This window comes from Eubalaena glacialis, chromosome 11 (genome assembly GCF_028564815.1).
Source record: "Eubalaena glacialis isolate mEubGla1 chromosome 11, mEubGla1.1.hap2.+ XY, whole genome shotgun sequence".
Lineage (NCBI taxonomy): Eukaryota > Metazoa > Chordata > Mammalia > Artiodactyla > Balaenidae > Eubalaena > Eubalaena glacialis.
Window position 1 is genome coordinate 65,071,304 of NC_083726.1, and position 20,590 is coordinate 65,091,893.

At 57.2% G+C, this 20,590-nt stretch overlaps 2 protein-coding genes across 3 annotated transcripts; both read right to left on the bottom strand.

Moving 5' to 3' along the window:
- Window positions 1-3,341: 3,341 nt before the first annotated feature.
- Window positions 3,342-6,565, bottom strand: AQP5 (aquaporin 5). Its single transcript, XM_061204345.1, has 4 exons — window positions 6,203-6,565; window positions 4,917-5,081; window positions 4,461-4,544; window positions 3,342-3,671 (listed from the first exon to the last, which is right to left on the bottom strand). The coding sequence occupies exons 1-4, from the start codon at window positions 6,563-6,565 to the stop codon at window positions 3,486-3,488; spliced, it is 798 nt and encodes a 265-aa protein (XP_061060328.1). The 3' UTR covers window positions 3,342-3,485.
- Window positions 6,566-10,700: 4,135 nt separating this feature from the next.
- On the bottom strand, window positions 10,701-19,020 carry AQP2 (aquaporin 2). Of its 2 annotated transcripts, none has more exons than XM_061206348.1 (4): window positions 18,561-19,020; window positions 15,254-15,418; window positions 14,782-14,862; window positions 10,701-14,151 (listed from the first exon to the last, which is right to left on the bottom strand). In XM_061206348.1, exons 1-4 carry the CDS (start codon window positions 18,918-18,920, stop codon window positions 13,942-13,944), a joined length of 816 nt encoding a protein of 271 aa, XP_061062331.1. In that variant the 5' UTR covers window positions 18,921-19,020; the 3' UTR covers window positions 10,701-13,941. The 2 variants fall into 2 exon arrangements, with proteins under 2 accessions (XP_061062331.1, XP_061062333.1); XM_061206350.1 differs by having other exon boundaries at window positions 13,937-14,151; window positions 14,802-14,862.
- Window positions 19,021-20,590: the final 1,570 nt, after the last annotated feature.

Consider the following 20,590-nt stretch of genomic DNA (forward strand, 5'->3'; position numbering starts at 1 on the left):
TGGGCGTCTCTGTGGGGAGATGTGTGTGCGGTGTGTGCATGGGCACGAGGGGCAATGTGAGCTCTGACTGAGGTTCTCTCTCAGGGCTTGGAGAGGATAGGGGAGCCAGAAGGAGGGGAAGGAGGAGGGAACTGGAAGAGATGAGAAGGGACAATAAAAACATGACAGAAAGGGAAAGATTCAAGGTAGTTTCCCTTGTATCCCCTCACCCTTCCCCACAAAATGGTGGAAAGAGGAAGCTGAGGCTCAGAGGGGGGCTGACAGAGCCGACCCTCCCGGCAACCCCTCCTCCTGTCCATCCATCTAGACAGCAAACCCTCTGTCTGTTCTCTGCATGACCCCTAGTCCTCCTCCATCTTTCCATCATGTCACCATGTCCACCTTCCTACCTGGTGAAACTGGCAGCCCCTGGGCAGAGGAGGAGGGGAAGGGGAGGAAGCCTCCTACAGGAGAGTCAAAGCTCTTTTGGGTTCTGTCTTCAGGTGGAGCAGAGGGTCAGAGGGATGACTGAGCATGTGTGTGCCTGGATATGACACACACGTATACCTCGCTGAGAACACGTGGGGCCAGGCAGCTGGGTCTGGTCCCGAGCGGCCCTGTGAGAGGGAATGGGGGACGGGCGATGTGGCTCTGCACACACGCGGAGTGAGCGGTCTATGCCGAAAGACGGAGCCCGCTGGGTACAACAGAAGATCCTTGCGGAGCGGCGCTAGCGTGTGCGGGCTCGTGTGTGCGCAGGTCTTTGTGAGCCCGGGACTCGAGCCGCGCGGGGAGGATCCGACACCAGGGAGCGCAGCGCCCTCTGCTGGCCAAACCGCCCGGCCCGCGGCACCTAGTCAGCCCCACATGCCCTAGGCGGACCCTCGCCCTCGGACTGGCCAGTACCTCCCTCGGGCTGGGTGCCCCGCCCATCCCTGAGGGCCTGTCCCTCATAGGCCCACCGTTCACCCCGTCATGCTCCCCGTGGGGCCCGTCGGAGAAAGGAACCAAGTTGCTGGGCTGGATGGAGAGGCCTGCCTCCCAGTCACGGCTGTGCCTCACTTGAGTCTTGCGTGGAAGTCTTGCGAGGAGGTCTGATATTCTCTTCCACAACCGCCGGAGGAGGAAGCTGAGGCTCAGATTGGGGTTGAGAGAGCCGACCCTCCCAGCAACCCCTCCTCCTGCCCACCCATCTAGACAGCTAACCCTCTGTCTATTCTTGGCCTTGACCCCTAGTCCTCCTCCATCTCTCCATCCTGTCACCATGTCCACTTTCCTACCAGGTGAAACTGGCAGCCCCTGGGCGGGCAGAGGAATCCCCTCTCTTCTGTACAGACAGTGGGGTGGGGGTGGGGGGCTGGGGGTAGCTGCTTCCTGGTGGCCCAGGGGACCGAGGCCTGAAAGACTCCCCAGGACCCCCTCTCCTCCACGCCGCATCTGGCCCAGACCCGGGACTTGAGGAAAAGGAAGCGCGGCAGCGGTGGATTCGGTGGACGAGGTCCCCCCCTGCTGGTCGGAGCTGGCACTTGCGCCGGGCTCTCGGGTAGGGGCAGGGGTGGAGGCAGCGGGTGGGGGACCGCTCCTTTACCGGGGCTTCACACACACTGCCATTTGGTGTTAACTGCAAGCCGCCAGGCAGGCAGGGCAGGGTGCCGGCTGCCGCTACCATTTACATATACTAGACTCAAGTTTGGAGGAGGGCTGGGGAGTCTGCCCCTCCTCACCCCCAGCCCCTGGGACTGACCCTGGCCAGCCACTGTCTATAGCTTCTCCCATCGCTTCTCAGTCCATCTCCTGGCCCTGCTGGCCCCTCCTCTTCTGAGGCAAAACTGAAAACCACGGGGGAGAGGTTCCCACACCAGGGAGAAGCGCGAGCTCGGGTTTAAACACTCTCGGGAGAGCAGAGGCCCAGAACTGCGGTGTGGCTGGGGTCCCAGCTGTGGACGTGCTGGTTTTTCTTCACACTAGCAAATCGAGCCCTTGATCTGAGGTGCCTGTCCCTGTTTGCACAAGTGTTTCGCTTTTATCCATTGTTTCATTTTATCCTCATAACAATCCATGAAATGGGTACAAGTATCCCCATTTTACAGATGAGGTAATTAAAACTCAGACAGCTTGTGTTATCCAAAGTTGCACAACCAGGTTTGAACTCAAAGCCAGAGTGACTCTGATAAGGAGTTGTGTCCTGAGCTGTTGTGTGCCCCTTTCGCCACAGAGAGCAGCCCAGCCCCAGGAATCTCACTCCCTCCATTCATCTGACCCCACAACGACCCTGTGAGGAAAGCATTTTTTATCCTCACTTTATAGCTTAAGAGATGGGAGGCTTAGTGAGTTGAAGGGGGTTTCCTAAGGAGTGTCAGTGGCAAGGGGACAAGGGCGGGTAAGGGCAGAGCTACAGGCCCAGAGGGGAAGACGGTGGGAACCATGGCTGGTAGAGGCTGGGCTGGGTATGGCTTCTGGTAGGGGTGGGGGCAGGGGGCTTCTCCCTCTGAGCACAGGCGCCCAACGTGGCACATTTTTGGCACACCGAGGGGCAGAGAGGGGAGTCGGGGACTGTGTCTCCTGCCCAATGACAGACCTGGCTGGTCACCCCATCGGCATCTCAAGGGGCTGCCGGGCCGGTTCACTTCTGCCTAGCACACCCTGGCACTGGTGCCAGGCCCTCCTCAAGTGGCAGGGACTTGACATAGCTGAGGAGGGAGGGGCAAGCAGGCAGGCAACTCGGTGAGGACCCCTCCTTCTCTGCTCCCACCGCCCCCCTCCTGACCTCTAGCTCTGTTGCTACATTTGGTCTCTTTCTCTCTCTCCTCCCAACCCCGTCTTTGACTCTCTAAGCCTCCCCTGGCCTCAGCTTCCCTGTCTTTCCCCAGAGGATTGTGGAGACTTTGGAAGAGGGTGCGGGATGATCAGGAGGAGAGGTGATGAGCCAGAGTATCCTGAGGTGAGGCTTCTGGAGAGAGACGAGGCCGAACATGAATGTCAGTGGTTTATTGGGAAGCCTCCACCCCTAACACCAGCAGCCCTACCCCATGCATCCTTGAGCAGAAATAAATAAGGCGGCATGTAATGAACCAGTTTGCCTCCCTCCTAAAGAGCTCTGGGGAGGGTCAGCCTCTGCTGTCCCAAGGGCTGGGATCCCCCTGGCTCTTGAGGAGGGGCTGGGGAGAGGGAGGGGACACAGACTGCCAGCCACTCCTTCCTGGCCTGGCCTGGGGCAGCCTGCAAGCTTAGCACTGCGTTCACAATGCCTGAGGTCTGACCTCGCTGCAGCAGTCTGCCCTGTGCCAGAGAGACCCCTTCGCCACCAGACCCCAGCCCCTGGCCCCCACCCCAAGAGTCCCATCCTGGGCTCCTCCTCCCAACTCTAACCGTTCAGCCTGGGGAGCCAGCACCTCCTCCCCAGCCCAGAGGACCCGGCTGTGGGGGAAGGAAGCTTGCTGTCCTATATTTCTCTTCTTTCCCCCTGCGGTTCAGGGGCCGAGAGGCTGGCCCCCGCACGATGCTGGTCACTGGGCAGTCAGCTCCATGGTCTGCTTCCGCTCCTCTCGCTGCTCCTCCCAGTCGTCCTCGGGCTCATACGTGCCCTTGACGATGGCCACACGCTCACTCAGGCTCAGGGCGTTGGGGGAGAACAGGTAGAAGTAGAGGATAGCAGCCAAGGCAGCCCCCACGATGGGCCCCACCCAGAACACCTGGTGGAGACAGAGCAGTGTCAGTGGGCTGAGCCCCAGGCCTCAGAGACCAAGAGCTCCCCCTCCAGAGGACAGACCCATGGGCCTCTCAGAGGAGACAGACAGAGAGACTGCCAGACCTCCCGAAGGAAAGACTTCTCCCCACCTCAGGGGCAGATATACTGACACCCCACTCCCCAATGACAGGGACATGGACCACAGACACCCAGATCCTCAGAGGAGACAGACATCTCCGGAGGGACAGGGCCCCGCCAACCCCACCCTAAAGAGAGACAAATGAACCTTCAGAGGGAACAGACATGGAGATCCTCGGAGAGATGAACAGAACGCCTCTCCCTTCCACACAGGGATAGAGACAGACTCTGGAGAGCTCTCAAAGGAGATGACAGACAGATTGTCCAGAGGGACAGACCCACAGGAAGGAAGACTCTCCCCATTCCCCCAACAGGGACAGATAAATAAAACACCAAAGAGGACAGACACACGGGCCCCCTGCCCCCCACCACCCAGAAAGATGGAAGCAAAATCCTCCGAGAGCAGCACTGGAGTACAGATCCTTTTCCCTTCCCTAGAAGGCCAGACACACAGACAGTCCCTCCCCTCAAACCAGGGTCCCCTGCCTAAAAATCTACCCCCGCCCCTGTCCTTGTTCCGGCTGCATCCCCTTCTCTCTCCAGCCACCCCGAAGCTCTAGGCCCCCATCATCCGGAAAGTCCTGTTAGCTGTCAGCTGCTAAGGCCGGGTTTCTAGGCCCTCATAACCAGGGAGCCAGGGGAGGCCCAGACTTACCCAGTGCGAGGGGCTGAATTGCTTCATGATCACTGCGGGGCCGAGAGAGCGGGCCGGGTTCATGGAGCAGCCGGTGAAGTAGATCTGGACGGAGAGAGGGAGGTGGTGAGGAGGGCAGCGTGCTTGTCTACTCCCATCCGGCCTGGACTCTCCCCGGGTCCCCCAGCAGTTCAGGGGCTCAGCCAGGTCTCCAACTGTCTCCCAATTCCTAGGCTGGTGACCTCTCCCTCCACAGGTTCCTACGGACCCCTCCTCTCCTCTCTGTCCTGCCCTTGGGCTTGGCTTCCTGCCCCCATCCCAACTCCCACTCATTTCCATCTTTCCTCAGACTGGAGAAGGTTTGAGGGGATCAAGTCTGGGCCAGAGTAGAGCAGCTCCACTCCAGGCCTTAACTGCCAGGCTCATTGGTTCAGAAGGTACTCCCCATTATTTGCCCCAAGGGGCAGCACTGCTCACCCCCACTAGGTGGCCCAGTGTGACGGACAAGCCAATAGACAGGGCTGGGGAGCCCACAGGGCTGGTGCGGCGGGAGTCGGTGGAGGAGAAGATACAGATCGCCAGCTGGAAGGTCAGAATCATTTCCACCACAACGGCCTGGCCCGGAGTTGTGTTGTTGTTGAGCTGCAAGGGAAGGGTGTGGTAGAGACCCTGCCTTCTTCTGCCTCTATGGCCAGGGACTTGGGGGGGATGGGCTTTTGGTCTCCAGGGACATCTAGAGCCTGAGCAGCTGGAAGCCAAGCCCTGTCACATCAGGGAGGTCATCTGCTGAAGAGACTACATACTTCGCAGTGAGCACAAAGCTTGGAACGCAAAGCTGTGGCTAAAGGGCAAGTGTGATGGGAGCTCTTCCTCGACACAGGCCTGTCACTCGTTCTGCCCAGTCCCCAATCCCCACAAGCTGGCATTTACCCTCCCTCCTATGGGCAGCTGCCCAGTTTGCTTACGGCACCCCCCAAGCCCGCCTCCCGCCTGTGCCTGACCCACTGCCAGTTCCAACCTCAAACCCGTCTCTCTGGCGGGGCTGACTCACCGCTTGACAATGGCCGAGAAAATCCTCCTCTGTGTTTGATTAATGAACCCAGTTTGCATGGGACATGGGGGCTGAATCTGGGGCTGCGTGCGGGGGAGGCAGCAGGGGGCCAGGAGCAGGAACCAATACTCATCAGAGGCTGCATGCACTGGCACCACATTAGGGAGTTCACAAGCACGGTTTCTACACGTAACTCCCTGACCCCTGCTGTTATGGAGGAGTCCCACGTAATAGTCCCTGCTGTTACGGCCATTCCCACGTAGTGTGAGTGAGAAAAACGAGACCCGGAGAGGCCAGGGTCACCGAAGACAGCATCACAACCCGCCTCTCTCCGATGGTTCCATGAGACCACTCCACTGAGGAGCACACAGGAGCAATGAGGCACCCAAGAGGACAGAAGAGCTCAGAGGTAAGACAGGCGAAGAGAGAGAAGTTTTGGGTAAGAAAAGAGGGGCAGTAGGCAGGCACCAGGAGAGAGGCCAGGATGGGGCAGCATGATGGGGTCAGGCAGAGGAGGTGAATATGAACCACAGGAGTGGGCTGAGGGGCACACACGGAGATTCATCTTCCCGGCCTTAGGAGGCTGTGACCTTCCTGGCAGAGGTGTGCACTGGACCACTCTGTGGCACCCATTCGGGAGATGGGGTTTGGGGGCCAGGTCCAGAGCCCACCACAGGGTCCCTGCCCCACAACCAGCCCTGTGGGCACTCACCGCGTTGACGGCCAGATTGCCTCGGGCATCGCGCGGTGCCACCCCATAGAGGATGCCAGCCCCGGCAATGGCGCCCACCAGCTGGGCCACCACGTAGAACGCTGCCCGGAGCAGGGAGATCTGGTTGCCCAGTAGGAGGGCCAGCGTGATGGCGGGGTTCATGTGGCCACCGCTCACGGGCCCCAGGGCCTGGGCCATGGTGCCTATGGCCAGGCCGAAGGCCAGCGAGATCTGCAGGATGGTGGGCAGCGCCGACGGCCACTTGAGGGCCGAGCCGAGGCCGAAGAAGACGAGGATGAGGGTGGCCAGGAACTCTGCGAACACTGCCTTGAGAAAGGCCGCGGAGCACACCTCCTTCTTCATGGTCTCGAGGCAGCAGCCCCCGCAGGGGTCGCACGTCGGGGCGGCGGCGCAGCGGGCCGGGGGGACTGGCTCCCGGGCGCCGAGCGCTCTCCGGCGCCCGCGGCGTGGCTCGCCTCCTGGCGCGGGCCCTGCGGGGCGCGCTATATACAAGGCAGGCGCCCCGCGGCGGGGCGGGCGCGCGGGCGGGGGCAGTGGGCGGCTCCCGCACCCGGCGGCCAGCACTGCGCGCTGGGAGGGAACTTCAAGGCCGCCGCTGTCTCGCCGCTGACCCCGGCCCCGCGCTCCCCTCCCCCTCGCCCGGGCAGCAGCCCGCCCGCTCGGGCCACGTGACCCGGCTGGCGGTGTAGACCCGTCGGGCTGCCTGGGACCCGCGCATGGTGCGCTTTGGGCGGCTCCCGTGCTCTACTCCGCGCTGCCTGTCCCGGGCTCCCCGGGAGACTTTGTCGGGTCCGGGCTCTCCCGTCCTACCGACCTCCGGCCGTCTGCCTCCGCTGGGCCTTTATCTCCGGCCATGATCTTCCCCTTTTCTTCTCTTCGGGCGCTGGGTCCAGCTCCTTCTTTTCCTCCTGCGACCTGGGCATCCTGACCCGGCTTCGCGCCCGGCAGGGTTGGAATGATGCGCTTCCTTGAGGACAGCGCCGCCGCCGTCCAGCTCCCTACCGGCCGGTGTCAGGGGCGGGCGGCGGGCAGGGCCGTGCGGGGCGGTCCGGCCATCGTGGGCCTCTCTCCCACTCGGCCCGACAGGCCTCCAGGGTTGGAGAGGGGGCGTTTTGAGATAGGTGGGCACCGTGCCAGCCTGCCCCGGACTCAGCCATCCTATCTACTCTATTTCACCTTTCCTCATCTCTTTTACTCTCTATGACTTTGTCTCTACATCCTTTTCAATGTCTGTCTCTCTTACATGTGGTTTTTTTTAGTTCCCGCAAAGTCAAGTCCTCTTACCCCTGGACTCGGTGACACTTCCTTCCAGTCCCGTTCCTTGCCCCCCACTTCTTGCCCCTTCCCTCTGAGCTCCCAGCTGCTTTCCACCCACCCCTCCCACCCTTCCCTCTTCCCACTCCCAGGTTAGGCATGTGGGGAATGAGGCTGGAGGGCCCTCGAGGGCTTGGAAGAGGGGCAAAGACCCACCGCCAGGATTCCAGGAGTGGAGATGCACTAAACATCCCACCACCACTACCATGACATGTCTTTGGGGAAGCACTCAGCACAGTGCTTGGCACAGAGTAAGGCTCAATAAAGTTTCCTCAAGTTGTGACTGTAATGTTAAAACCCCCCTGAGGGCTCTGTGTGGAGCGAAGCGAGAGGGTGCAGCAGAGGGAGAGAACAGGTGCTCCTCTGTCAGGGGGCTGAAGGGAGGGGCGCGGAGGGAAGCCAAGGACCTGGAGGAGCGGGATGTGGGCTCTGTGGCAGCTAAGATGCCAAAGAAAACAGGGAAGGAAGAAACCTCGCTATTGTTCCTGCTCTGCCCCTGTTTCCTGCTGGACCAGCTCCTCCCCCAGGTCTCTCCTCTTAAGGCAGGAGGCCCGTCTGTCCCTTCTGCCATGGGTCCTGGGGCCCTGCCCCTGGCAGAGCATAGCAGCTGTATTCAGGATCTTCATCTGGGCTTAGGGCTCAGGGCTCTGCGGGCCTGGTTCAGACTGGTACAGACTGGAACAATGACCCACATGACCCCAGAGGCCTTTGGGGACTAAGCCCTTTCACTGCTGAACTTGCCTCCAGTCTGCCCCCTTCCACCTTCTTTTTCATCCTCTCTCTTCAGGCACTGTTGTGAATCCACACGTGGAGTGGGAAGGACTCGGCAGTGTCACCAGGGGAAGGAAGCTCCTACTTGAGGATTTGAGACCAATCCTTTACAGCTAACAAATGGCTTTGGCCTCCACTGTGTGATTAAATTCCGAGCTACCTGTGAGGAAGATCAGACTGAGAGGTTCTGCCTTGCCCAGGGTCACACATGACCTGAGATGGGACCCACGGCGTCGTCAGAAGTGGCCTGGTGTGGCTGAAGAAGGAGACCCTATCTGTCCAGATTGCTCAAATGGGGGCAGCTGGTTATATCTCCTAGGCCTGTGCTTAAGGCCCTTCCACCTCTCTCTAACCATCAGGGTCACTCTGTCCCCAGGTTGTCACAAGAGCGCCTACATGCTGGAATTATCTTTGTCCTGAGCACTTGGACCCTTCCCTGCCACAGACCCAGAGGAATGCTTCCCTGGGACCACTCTGGGCTGGGAGATGGATCTCCCCATGTGTGGCACAGAAAGTTAGAATCTCTCAGGGGGAACCCCTTCTTCCTCTCCTGATATTGGGCCCCCTTGGTTCTTAGGGAGCAGTTTCTGGTTGAGGGTGGAAATGGTAGGGTAATTGGCAGCGGGTGATGCTGCCAGGACTCCACATATCCCCAGGTTTGGGGAAGAGTCATTCATTCATTCCACAAAGACTTATTGAGCACTTACTATGTACCAGGCACTGTTCTAGGCACTGGGGATATAGCCATGAGCCAGCAGAAAATGTCTCTGCGTTGTGGAGCTAATATTCTAGTGAGAGGAGACAGACAATAAACAATGGACATATTGAAATTATATAGTACGATAGAATGTGGTTAAGTGCTATGGAAAAATAGAATATGTTACGGGAAACTGGTTCTTTGCATTTTAAATGGTTGTCGTGTGGGTCTTATTGAGAAGGTGACAGCTGAGCAAAGACTTGAAGAGTGAAGCCGAATCTGGCCTCTGTACCCCAAGGTCAAATTAAATCTCAGAGACAGAGTTTTGGGTGAAGTAGAAAAGAATAGCTCTATTGCTTTGCCAGGTAAAGGGGGACACAGTAGGTTAATGCCCTCAAAACTGTGTGTTCCACCCTGGGGGGGCCGGTGAGGAGTCTTATAGTCCAGGGGCAGGGTTGCTGATAAGGATCAGGGTGCATGCAGGGACCGCATTCCTTCAATCCAGAGATCATCTGGTGTCAGGTTATGATGGGCAAACTGTGACCTTCTCTGGAATGAAGAGTGCTTCATCACATCTTCCAATTGGTGAGGGTTTTAGTTCTTCAGAAGAGCTCAAAGATAACATTATGTGTATATCCCTTGAGGGGGAACCAGGACCCTGCCCCCAAGGCTGTACTACTGTTTCTTGACTGCTCCTTCCTTGTCTCGTATCCCCTCCCTTCCCTGATTAGCAACTGTTTGAACCTGCCCTTTGGAACTCAGAGAAGGGGACACAGAAAGGCTTTTGTGCCCAGGAGCCCCACAGGGTCCTGCTTGGTTTCAAGAGGAGAGGGAAAGAACCGTGCACGTATCTGGGGAAGAACCTTCCAGGCAGAGGGAGCAGCCCGTGTTGCTGAAGCAGGAGAAAGGGAGGGCAGAGAGTGGTAGCAGTGGGCAGACCTTGTGTGTCACCTGAAGGACCGCAGGCTTCACTTGAAAGAGTGAGGGAGTTATTGCGCGGGGACTAGCGTGGGCTGACAGAGTTTTAACACAACGCCTCTGTTGCTGTGTAGAGAAGAGATGGGAGGGGCGGGAATGGAAGCGGGGAGATGGTGGCCTGGCCCTGAGTGCGGTGCTGAAGGTGAGAGCGATGGGATCTGGATCCCTTGGAGGTAGAACTGACAGGGTTCCCTGGTGGAGTCAGGGTCGGGTGTGAGAAGGAGTCAAAGATGACTCAAGCCTTTTGGCCTGAGCAGTTGGAAAGATGGAGTTGCCATCAGCTGGGATGGGGAGGACTGTGGCAGAAGCAGGTTTGGGGAGACGAGCAGAAGGCCAGTTTTGGACATGTTGAGTGTTAGGCATTGTCCTAGACCCTAGGGTCCCTGCCCTGACTTCCCAGCATGGTGCTACAGCCAGCACGAGGGGACCGAAAGGGGCTGTCCTTCGCTCTTTCTCGAGGACACACAGCCGGCCCATGTCCTGGTGGCCCCCCTGTGGTGCCATCTGGGTGACAGAGCCCAGCATGCCCATTTTGGCCAGGTTGACAGTGGAAATTGACCACCAGAGTTCTCCTAGCTGAGCTTATTCAGCACTGAAATCCCCTCTGCACCATCCCTAGCAGCAGCTCTGGGAAGCTCATGACATGCCACAGACCCCAGTCTGTCTTCTGGCACCTTGGACTGCACGGACCATTTCTAAGTTGTGAAAGAAACAGCATTTATTGACAAATGAGCATTTATTGAGTGTTTACTGTGTGCGGAGGGAAGATAGAGAGGAGGGTGCCATCCAAGAACCGGAAGGAGCCCTGCCCCCAACGGGCTCACAGTCTAGCTGGGAGGCACCGCCTAGATACAGAATCACAGCTTAAAAGATACAAAACAATATGGAAGCAACACGTGCAGGTGCAAAGTCATCTGGCACAAAGTGGGAGCGCGGAGGTGGAGGCAGCTGGGACCCAGTGGTCAGCCACTCCTCCCCTCAGCTCAGAATCTTCTCGGTCTCCAGCTTGGGGACCTGAAGGTCTGTTCATCTGCCTCCATGCTTCCCTGCCTCTGTCTGGTTTGGCGTGTGTTTGACATCCACCCTCCTCCAGACTGGGTGCTCTTCAAGGGCAGAAACCAGCTCGTGTCTTTGTCATTTTCTCCCTCCCTGGCCACGGCCCTCCCCAAGGCCCCATGTCTACCACAAGGCAGCAGGCTGGGCTGGGCAGGCTGGGTTGTGTGTGCTGGTTTCTGCCAGGGGCTCCCAGGAGGGGCCTAGGATTGGTCTCAGCACAGACCTCGTCTCCTCTGATTTCTGAGTGGAAAGATCATGAGATTTTGCATAAGAAGGCCTGAGTTCAATTCTTAGCTCTATATACAGCTGTGTAACTTTAGACCAGTCTTTTAGCCTCAGCCTAAAATGGGAAGGACAGTATTTGCTCGCCCTATCTCAAGGGGTTGGGAGATAATTACAGGAGATGATAAGGGAGTGCTTTGGAAAAAGTAAAACCCAGCATGGCTGCTGGCTGCTGTCCTTCCCTAACCTGCCTGAAGTTTTAGGAGGCTTAGATGAGCTAACGCAGGTAAAGCACCCAGCACAGAAATTGGGACACAAGAGATGCTTAATAGGTGTCAGTTCCCCTCCACCCCCATCACTTGAATCCTGCTTTGACCTCTGACCTCAGTGACCCCAAACTGGGCAATAGGGGCTGGAAGTGGTGGGGATCTCACATTTAGTTTGGGGGGGAGATGCAATCTTGGAAGAAGAACAGACTAGAGAGAAATTCTTGGCAACTTCTAGAGGGATCTGTTGGGGAGAGGTGAGGTGAGGATGAAATACCTGAGACACATCCAGGCTTGGCTCACAGCTCAGTGCCTTGCTGCCTTTGAACTTCCAGAGCAAGGACACTCAGCTGCCAGGAGTACAGCCCCAGAAGTCACTTTGGTCTCTGACTCAACCCACTCCCCCGGTAGTGAGGCTAAGCGACTGTCATCAGCTGTCGGGGACTGGGAGAATCATCTCCATAGCACCTATGACCTTCTAACCCGAAGGGAGGTTTGTTCAAGGAAGACAGAAAAGAGCATAGAGGAGGTAGTGGGCATAATTACAGAGATGTGTTCCTCATACACAGTCAGTCTCTGAAGGGAGTGGAGGGCCCAAAGGGGCTGGAAACTGGTGCACAGTGGTGCTTGGTGCAGTGTGGGACAGACACAGATAAAAGCCTTGAAAGCATGGAGGCAACAGAGCATGGAGAAGGGGGCTCAAGGTGTGATTCTTAGGTTAGCTATGCAGCAGGCTGGAGAGGGAGGGTAGAATGGACGGTCTGGGTGGTGGGGAGAGGGGAGGGGAGAACAGCCAGTGTGTGCTCAGGGTTTAGAGAGATTAAGGGGCTGGACCAGGATGGGGCCAGCCCCAAACCCATCTCCTGCCTGCACCTTGGGGCCCCAGGGCTCTCCTTTGCTTTGACCACCAACTAAAGGAGATAAAGGAGGCCAAAGGTCAGGCCCCTTCTGCATTCTCCCCCCAGGAATCAGAAATAATGAAATGATCCCAATAATGCATGATAATGGTATGAGGAATACAGTTCACACAGCATCTTTACATGCATCATCTCACTTAATCCTAGTTAATCTCATTTGAGAACCATTGCATTGGCCTGGAAATTTAGAAGCCCAGCTCTAGACACAGTCCTGTCTCTGCCTGGACAAGTCATCTCCCTTCTTTGGTCCTGAGGGCACTAGGGTGCTCTCTGCACAGTAATGTCCTGTGGTGGGAGCCAGAAGGGAGGGAGCACCAGGGCTGGGGGGTGGAAGGGAGAGAGGGGAAGAAGAGCTGCTGCCTGGGGAGCGGGGCTGGCGGTGCGATGGGTGATGGAGGCGTGTTGCCTGGTGCCTGTGGTTGCGTGCCTGAGTGCCTTGCCCAGCCAGCCATAGGTGTGTGCTGGGTGAGAGGGCTCACTTGTGAAACTGAGTGTCTCCTTTCAAGAAGTGTCTAGTTGCAAATCTCCCCCTCTCCCAAGACAAAGGCCAGGGGCCTACAAAGGCCTTTTGTTTTCCCTGCCACAGTGGGAGGCTAATCTCTGAGTCTGGAGCCCCCCCTGGAGATGAGGTCGCACGCATGTACACTTGTTCGGCAAGCACACACACACATGCCTGCTTCCTCCCTGGGCGAGGTCCTCTCTTAGGGCAGGAAGGAGGTCCTTGGCCACTCAACCATCCCCCCGCCCCCCCCCCCAACCCACAGCCCGGAGGCCACTTTGGGAGCTGTTCTCTGGTTGATACCTCACTACGTCTAGCAATGGGTCCTGGCAAGTCTTAGGACCCAGTGCTTCCGCTTGGGGAAATTTTCCAGAAGGGGCAGGGTAGGGGTTGGATATCAGGGCCTCCCTTCAGCTCTCTCAAAGTGGCCTCCATACCCTCCTCTTCCCTTCTCCTGGGAAGCACACTTAGAGCTCCTGGGGATGAATGGCCGGAAGGACTCATCCACTGCAGAGGAAGTGGATTTATTGCAGGTGGGGGAGGGAGGGGTCCAGAGGGGAGCAAGAGGTGGCCAGCCATTGCACACTTGCATCACCACAGGCACACCTGCTTACACTCAGGAGCATGCACAACCCTGCACCTGGGGACAGAGAGGCACTGGGGGATGAACGCGCAAAACCTGATGCCTCACTCCCAGACCCCGTCCCCCGCAGCCCACCCAGTACACCGCGCAGGCTCTCCAGAGCCTTCCTCTGCCCTTGCTCCCCAGCGCGGTGCCCAAGTCCCCAGCTCCCTGCAAGGCGCCACGGGGTCGACTAGTCGCTGCCCCGCAGCCTCAAGGCGAGGGATCTGCCACGCTCACCGCTACCCCCGCCCTGGCCTCGGCACGTCCTGGAAGCAGCTACTCTGCCCTGGGGGCCGGCTTCGGACCTGGGGAGAGGGGCTCCGGCGGGGCTGGCGGGCGCTCCCCCGAGCTCCCCCGAGCCCGGCCCAGGCGCTCAGGCCTTGCTGCCCCGAGGCAGGCTCTGCGGCGAGTGCAGCTCCACCGACTGCCGCCGCCGCACCTCGCGCTCCTCCCAGTCAGTGTCGGGCTCCAGCCCCTTCAGCACGGCCAGGCGCTCCGACAGGCTCTTGGCGGGCGGGAACAGGATGTAGTTGTAGAGGAGCGAGGCCAGGATGGCGCCGACCAAGGGTCCGATCCAGAAGACCTGGGGGCGAGCGAGAGGGCGGCTCGCGGGAGTGCTCCTCTCCCGCTTCCCGTTGAAAGGGGGCCTCACGCGGTGAATGTAATCAAACGCGTATCCATGTAGTTATCAATGACTAGCGAGCAATTGGGAAGACTTGTTAATGGGGGCTAATGGTGCGAATTGGAGCCGACTTCCCCGGGTGAACTTGGACAAGTTACTTACCTTCTCTGTGCCTGTTTCCTCACTATAATAAGACGTACTTTCTGGAGTTCTTGTGAAAAACTAAATGAGTCAATATTTGCAAAGCACTTAGAAGAAGTCCTGGCACATACTAAGTACTAGATAAGTGCTAAATAATAGAAATATGTTACGTAGTATAAATATTACCATTTATCGAGTTCTAAGGCACTGCGTCATCTGTTTTACACCAGTTACCTCACTTAATCTTTACAAAAAGCCAAAGCAACAACTGCTCTTATCCTCATTTACAGACGTGGAAACAGAGTCTTTGGCGTCAGACCTGAAGGGTGGACCCAAGACTCCACGGGGCCCCAAGAGGAGGACTGTGGAGGGTTTGCTGATCCCACCCCAAGCTCTTCCAGCCAGATGGGTTTCTGGGGGAGGGGAAGGCAGGGAGGTTTCAGCCGTTACCCAGTGGTTGTCAAACTTGCCGGTGACCACAGCTGGAGCCAGAGAGCGGGCAGGATTCATGGAGCAGCCAGTGTAATGGATCTGCAATGGGAGGCAGGGGTCAGGGAGGGGAGGGAGGTGAGGAAGGGGCAGGGGGGAGTCTCTGTGCCTCTCTCCAGTGCTTGACCTCAGCCTAAAGGGAATCCATGCGATGGACAATTGAGTTCATGTTATATTTACAGGGCTCGCTATTCATTTGAAGCTGGAGTGATATCTGTCCCTTTGTGGTATGTGGGAGTCAAACCCTCTGGGGTGTGTCCCTGTGTCTTTCCCTCTTGGGAGTTCTGTGTATCTGTCCCTCTGGGGTCTTTGTGGCTCTCACTTTTGGGCTTTCTGTGTATCCGTCTCTAGAGTGGTCTGTGTGTCTGTTTCCTTGCGGAAAGTCTGTGTGTCTGTCCCTCCAGGGAGGCTGGAACCAGTGGCCATGACCTACCCCGAGGAGGTGGCCCAGGACCACAGAGAAACCAATGGAGAGGGCGGGGGTACCCAGGTTGTCTCCACGGCGCTCATCCGTGGAGGCGAAGATGCAGAGCACCAGCTGCAGGGTCAGGAAAAGCTCCACAGTAACGGCCTGGCCAGCTGTCGAGTTGTTGCTGAGCTGGGGACAGAGAGGGGGTGGGGGGGACACACTGAGCATGCTCCCCACTGGTACCGTCTTCCTGCCCACCTGCAGTCAAAGCTCCAGATAGGCTTCCGGGCAGCAATCCAGAACACCAGGGCTCACCAGCCACCTTGGTCCAAACTACTGATGGTTTCTTCCTGGGCCATGGCACAAAGGCAGGGGGATGGACCCTACAACTGCTTGTGGTCCCCAGGCCAGAGGTAGGGAAACTGACTCCATAGCCCATTAGATTTGGGAGCTGGGGTTGTGCGCCTGCAATGTGAAAGGAAAAGGATGCTGAGATCCAGAATTTCTGCTTCCTGAAGAACAAGGAGGGAAGAGGTTTTGATAGCAGCAGGAAGCTTTAGGCCAGGTAATAGGAAGACCTTCCTCTCTATTTAAGCCATAAGATACTGGTGTAACGAGAGGCCTGCGGTCTTTCCTCCCGTGGTCAAAGGGCTGCCAGGAACAGGATCTAGGGACTTGGCTCTGGGGACGGCGCTAGTGTGCCCCCTCCCTCTGTGACTGCATTGTACAACTCTTTCCTCTAACCTTTGCCTGTTCCCTTTGACCTTGCCTGTTCCATACTGCATTTCAGGCCTCAATTTTGCCCTGTGGATTGGCTCCCTGCACATCCTACAGAGGTTGAGGTTGGGGCGCTGGAGCCCTGTACTGTGGTGCCTCCACACCCATGTGGGGTGCCCATGGTCCCAGCAGACCTTGCCTTGGGTAACAAGAGAACTTGAGGCTGAGCAAAGAGGCGATTTCATAACTGGGCTGCACCCAGTATTGGATTTCTTTCTGGGTTTTGTCATCTTATGCCCTACATCCTGCCCTCTGGGTCTGGGCACTGCACTGGGCGGAGCTGTGATAGTTCTGAGCTCCCACGATCCTTCTCCAGGCCCTGAAACCCAACCCCGGGTCCTAGCCCTCAAGCTGGCACCCTTGGGTCTCTCTAGAGTCTAACTTCAACACCCCCCTCCGTGCCCCCCTCCCCCCCGGTCTTCCAATGTCAGAGCCTATAGTGGGTGGCAGTGAAGAGCTTTGAAGGCAGACACTTTGGTGCTTTTGACTTGCTGTGGGGCCCTACTTATCTCAGCCTCAGTTTGTCTTTCTGTAAAATTGGGATAACAGAATGGATCCTGGAGGACTGTCTGAGAAACAGAAATGACAAGGGCAGAACACCAGCTCCACTCCCACTGGTAAACAGTGGATCTAAGGGAGACACTGTGGATGTGGGTTTGGTGTCAGACAGCTCTGGGTCCACTTCCAGTGCTGACACTGGTTCTGTGATTTGAGTCAATTAAATGCTGAACCTCAGTTTACCACTCAGGGTGGAGAATCACAGAATTCACCTTACAGTGTTGTACCTAGAATGAGATGAAATCTGGCCTAGCACGAAGCAGATGCGCACCAATGGTAACTTCTTGGTGGACAGACTGGCTTTTCCAGTGACCTCAGAGGACACTTGGGACAGCCATGGGGGTCAACTAGCTCTCACTAGCCTCAGGCCAAGTCAGTCCCGCTGCTGCCCCATTCCAGCCAGGAAGGTTCTCCCCAGTCCCTCAAGATGGTAAATGCTGAGCAGTAACTTGGGGGAGCCTCCTCAGACCCTTCCCTTCTGAGGGCCCTAGTCAGCTGTGAGATGATGGCCATGTCCTCATGGCCCCTTAGCACTCCCATTGCCCTACTATTAGAGAAGGTTCCCCAGCCACACATTCTTGAGACTTTCTTGGCCATGCTCTCAGGAAGTTCCTCTCTCAGTCTAACTAGACCTCATCTTGCTGCAAACTGAACTAATTTCATTCTCAATGGAAACGGTCAGATTTCTCAGTCTGTCCACCACCATGGCCAATCTCGCCTTTTCTCCACCTTGAGCCCCCAGCCTAATGATATTTTCCATTTTGAAGAAGAGAGAAGTTCTCCAGTTGGGATACCCCTCCCCCTTGCATGAGGAAGGCCACCTGTGCAGAGGAGGGGATGGCCACAGAGACTGTGCAAGACTCTTCAGAGACATCAGAGCTCTTATCCAGTGGTCCAGGGATAGAGAAGGCCAAGAAATGCAGGAGACTGAGGCACAAAAGAGGCACTTGCCGTCTTGGCTTGGGATGGGGGATGGAGCAAGAGCTGTGTTGAGGGGACACAGACTGTCCCTTCCCACCCATGCCCTCAGATGCCCAGGCCTTTCAGAGACCCGGGAGAGGGGGAGGGTGGGGGTGGGGAGGGGGAAGGGGCTGCGGCGTCACTCTCAGCTCCCAAAGTGCCCAAGGCTCCCGATTAGCCACTGTTCATGGAATCAGCAGTTAGCTCATGGGCTCTGGGGACCTTCTCCGAGGTCTGGAGAGACCTTGCCCCTTTAGCTTCGCCCTGGGTTCTGGTGTTTTCTCTGGTATTGACAAACTGTAGGACTTTTAGCCTGTCGCTTCCCTTCTCTGAGCCTCAGTTTCCTTGTTTGCAAAACAAGGCTTAGGTGGTGGCTCAGGGAGGGGACGTTGGTGGGGTGGAAAGATCCTGGGTTTTGCAGTCAAGCCTGGGTTTGAAGGCTGGCTCTGGTACTTCCCCTTTTTGAGCCTCAGCTTCCGTGTCCTTAAGAAATGGATCTTCTCATCCCTCCCTCGCAGGCTGTTGTGAGGTATCAACGTGTGGCTCATGAGGAGCCCCTGCTGTGAGGCCTGCACACAGTAGATGCTGAAGAAATGTTGGGTCTTCTTCCCTCGAGAAGATGCTGGGGACTAGCCCTCTGAGGTTCCTCCCAGCTCGTAAAGCATGTCTGCTCTGGGACCCTGTCCTCTGCCGAGTCCTAGCGCAGCCCTCACTGTAATGCAGGTACCAAGTCAACAGAAACCTTGATGCTGCTCTTCCTCCAAGAGGCTCAGGACAGAAGGTACCAGTAGACCCGTGTGTATCCAGCCTCTGCTCTGACATTACTGCTCCTTCTACCCTGACTCTCCTATGGCAGCTGTGTTCCTGGCTCTCGAATTTCTGCCCCTCCCCCCATACGCCCACCCTCCCTCTCTTTCTGTCTCTCTCTCTCTCCCCACCCAGACCCTCACCCAGATCTGGTCCCTCCCATGTCATCCTTTATAAGAGACTCCCCAGGATCTGCCCCTGTGGAAAGGACAAAGTTCTGGCTACTCACAGCATTGATTGCCAGGTCCCCTCGGATGTCTGGTGGTGTGATCTCATGGAGCAGAGCGGCCCCGGCCACGGCCCCCAGCAGCTGGGCAGCCACATAGAAGGCAGCTCGGAGAAAGGAGACGTGGCAGCCCACCAGGCAGGCCACAGTCACGGCAGGGTTGATGTGGGCCCCGCTGACGTGACCCAGAGCCTGCACCAGGGTGCCGATAGCCAGGCCAAAGGCCATGGCAATCTGCAGGACAGAGGGCAAGGCCTGTGGCCAGTTGAGGGCCGAGCCGAGGCCAAAGAAGACGAAGAGGAGTGTGGCCAGGAACTCTGCAAACACCGCCCTGGAGAAGGCTATGGATCGGAGTTCCCACATGCTGTGGAGACTTCCGTGGGCTAGTCCAGTGGTCTCAGGGACGGGAAGCTTGCGGCTCGCTCTCTCTCTCTCTCTCTCTCTCTCTCCGTCTTTCTCTCTCTTTCTCAGGGTCTCTGGGGAGGCTGGTCATGGGCATTTATAGGGTTTTTCCAGCCTGGTTTTGGACACGTGAGATGGAGGTGGACTTTGGGCCAATACCTCTTCTCCCTTGTGGCCGCCTCCTGCCCCCGCTCTCCACCCCTGCCTGCAGCATGCCTATCACCCCATCTTGGACTTCACAGCTGAATAATGTTCCCCATTAATGAGCTCCAGATAAGGACTGACGTCCCCTAGTTTTCCGTGTTTGTTCCCTTGGTTACCCCATGGCTGCTGCCCCAGGGCCTCCCCTGCCACCCCCTACCCCTGTCCTAGGGGGATTCTCTAGGGGATTACACCGCCAAACCCCTCTCTCTGATTCAAACTGTTGGCCAAGGCAGGGGCAACACCTTACAAAACTGACCATGAGACAGGGTGTCGATGCTACCCCTTCTGGTGATTGGGAAGTTCTTCCTGCTGTCTGACCTCCAATTATTCTTTCTTGCAGGGAGGGAATGGAAAATAACTGGTTGATGTGACGTGAACCTTCCAAGGCATAAAGGTTTTGTGTCTCTTCTGTGCTCGCTTTCTTGCAGGCAATCACCCATAAGTCATTAAGCTTCACTTGCTCCCTGAAACCCCAGCCAAATAGCAGTTCCCATAGCCTGGAGGCAGGGGGTGATTTCAGAGGCATTGGGACCCTGGCCTTGGGTGATGGAGTCAACCTGGGGTCGACTGAGGAAGCTGCGGGCTTCCGTTCCATGGTCCATCTCTGTGATTTAAAAGGGATAATAAACGTACATGGGCTTCGGGTTTGGAGTAAATGAATTCATGCATAGAAAGTGCTCAGAGCTGCGCCTGGCCCACAGCAAGCTATCAATTGGTATCACCTGTTATTAATAACATTATTTATACTCTGAGGTGGAGACCACGACTCCCCAAACTCACATGTCAGGGTCCCAGAAGCTGTGACAGGCTCTAGGCACACCCTGGAGCTCGGAGCCACCCAGGCCACAGGGGGAGGACATTTTTGTGGGGCAGTGAGCTGTGCAGGCTCAGGGAGGCTGCAATAAGCAACCCTCTGGCCTCGGTGCCCACTCAGCCCAGCATCTGGGCAATGCCACCTCCTGCTATCAATGCCACTCTGGCCCGAGGTCTAGAGACATTTAGGTCTGGGCATCCCCCCGGCCCCATTCCATCGCACTTCTCTAATCCCGCCAGCCCTGCTCCCTCTCCTGGGGACCCAAAGGCAGGGTCAAGCTCAGAGTGTGACCAAGAGGACCGGCTCTGGGCCCTGCTCTATCTCCTATCCAGCAGGTCCCTGGGCAAGTCCCAGTCCCAGGAATGGAAATCTGAGAGTGACTGGAGACTGAAGAGTGGAGCCCCTTGTGTTGCTGTGTGCCCTTGGATGGGCCACACAGCCTTTCTGGTCTTTCCTCTTTGGTCAAAGTGTTCATGATCTTGAGAGAGAAAGTGGCCCACTGACCCTTGATTCTGGGCAGGATCTCCCCTAACCTGGTCAAGTGTAAAATCTCTTACCTCCCGATATACCCAAAAGCGGTGTCATGACTTCTCTCTGTAGCCCATTAACCCCC

Coding starts and splice junctions, on each gene's coding strand:
- AQP5 (XM_061204345.1), bottom strand. CDS start 6,565: ATGAAGAAGGAGGTGTGCTCCGCGGCCTTTCTCAAGGCAGTGTTCGCA. Junction 5,082..6,202: donor GCAATCTGGCCGTCAACGCG/GTGAGTGCCCAC, acceptor CTTCCCTTGCAG/CTCAACAACAACACAACTCC. Junction 3,672..4,460: donor AATTCAGCCCCTCGCACTGG/GTAAGTCTGGGC, acceptor TGTCTCCACCAG/GTGTTCTGGGTGGGGCCCAT.
- AQP2 (XM_061206348.1), bottom strand. CDS start 18,920: ATGTGGGAACTCCGATCCATAGCCTTCTCCAGGGCGGTGTTTGCAGAG. Junction 15,419..18,560: donor GGGACCTGGCAATCAATGCT/GTGAGTAGCCAG, acceptor CTCTGTCCCCAG/CTCAGCAACAACTCGACAGC. Junction 14,863..15,253: donor TCCTGGGCCACCTCCTCGGG/GTAGGTCATGGC, acceptor CTCCCATTGCAG/ATCCATTACACTGGCTGCTC.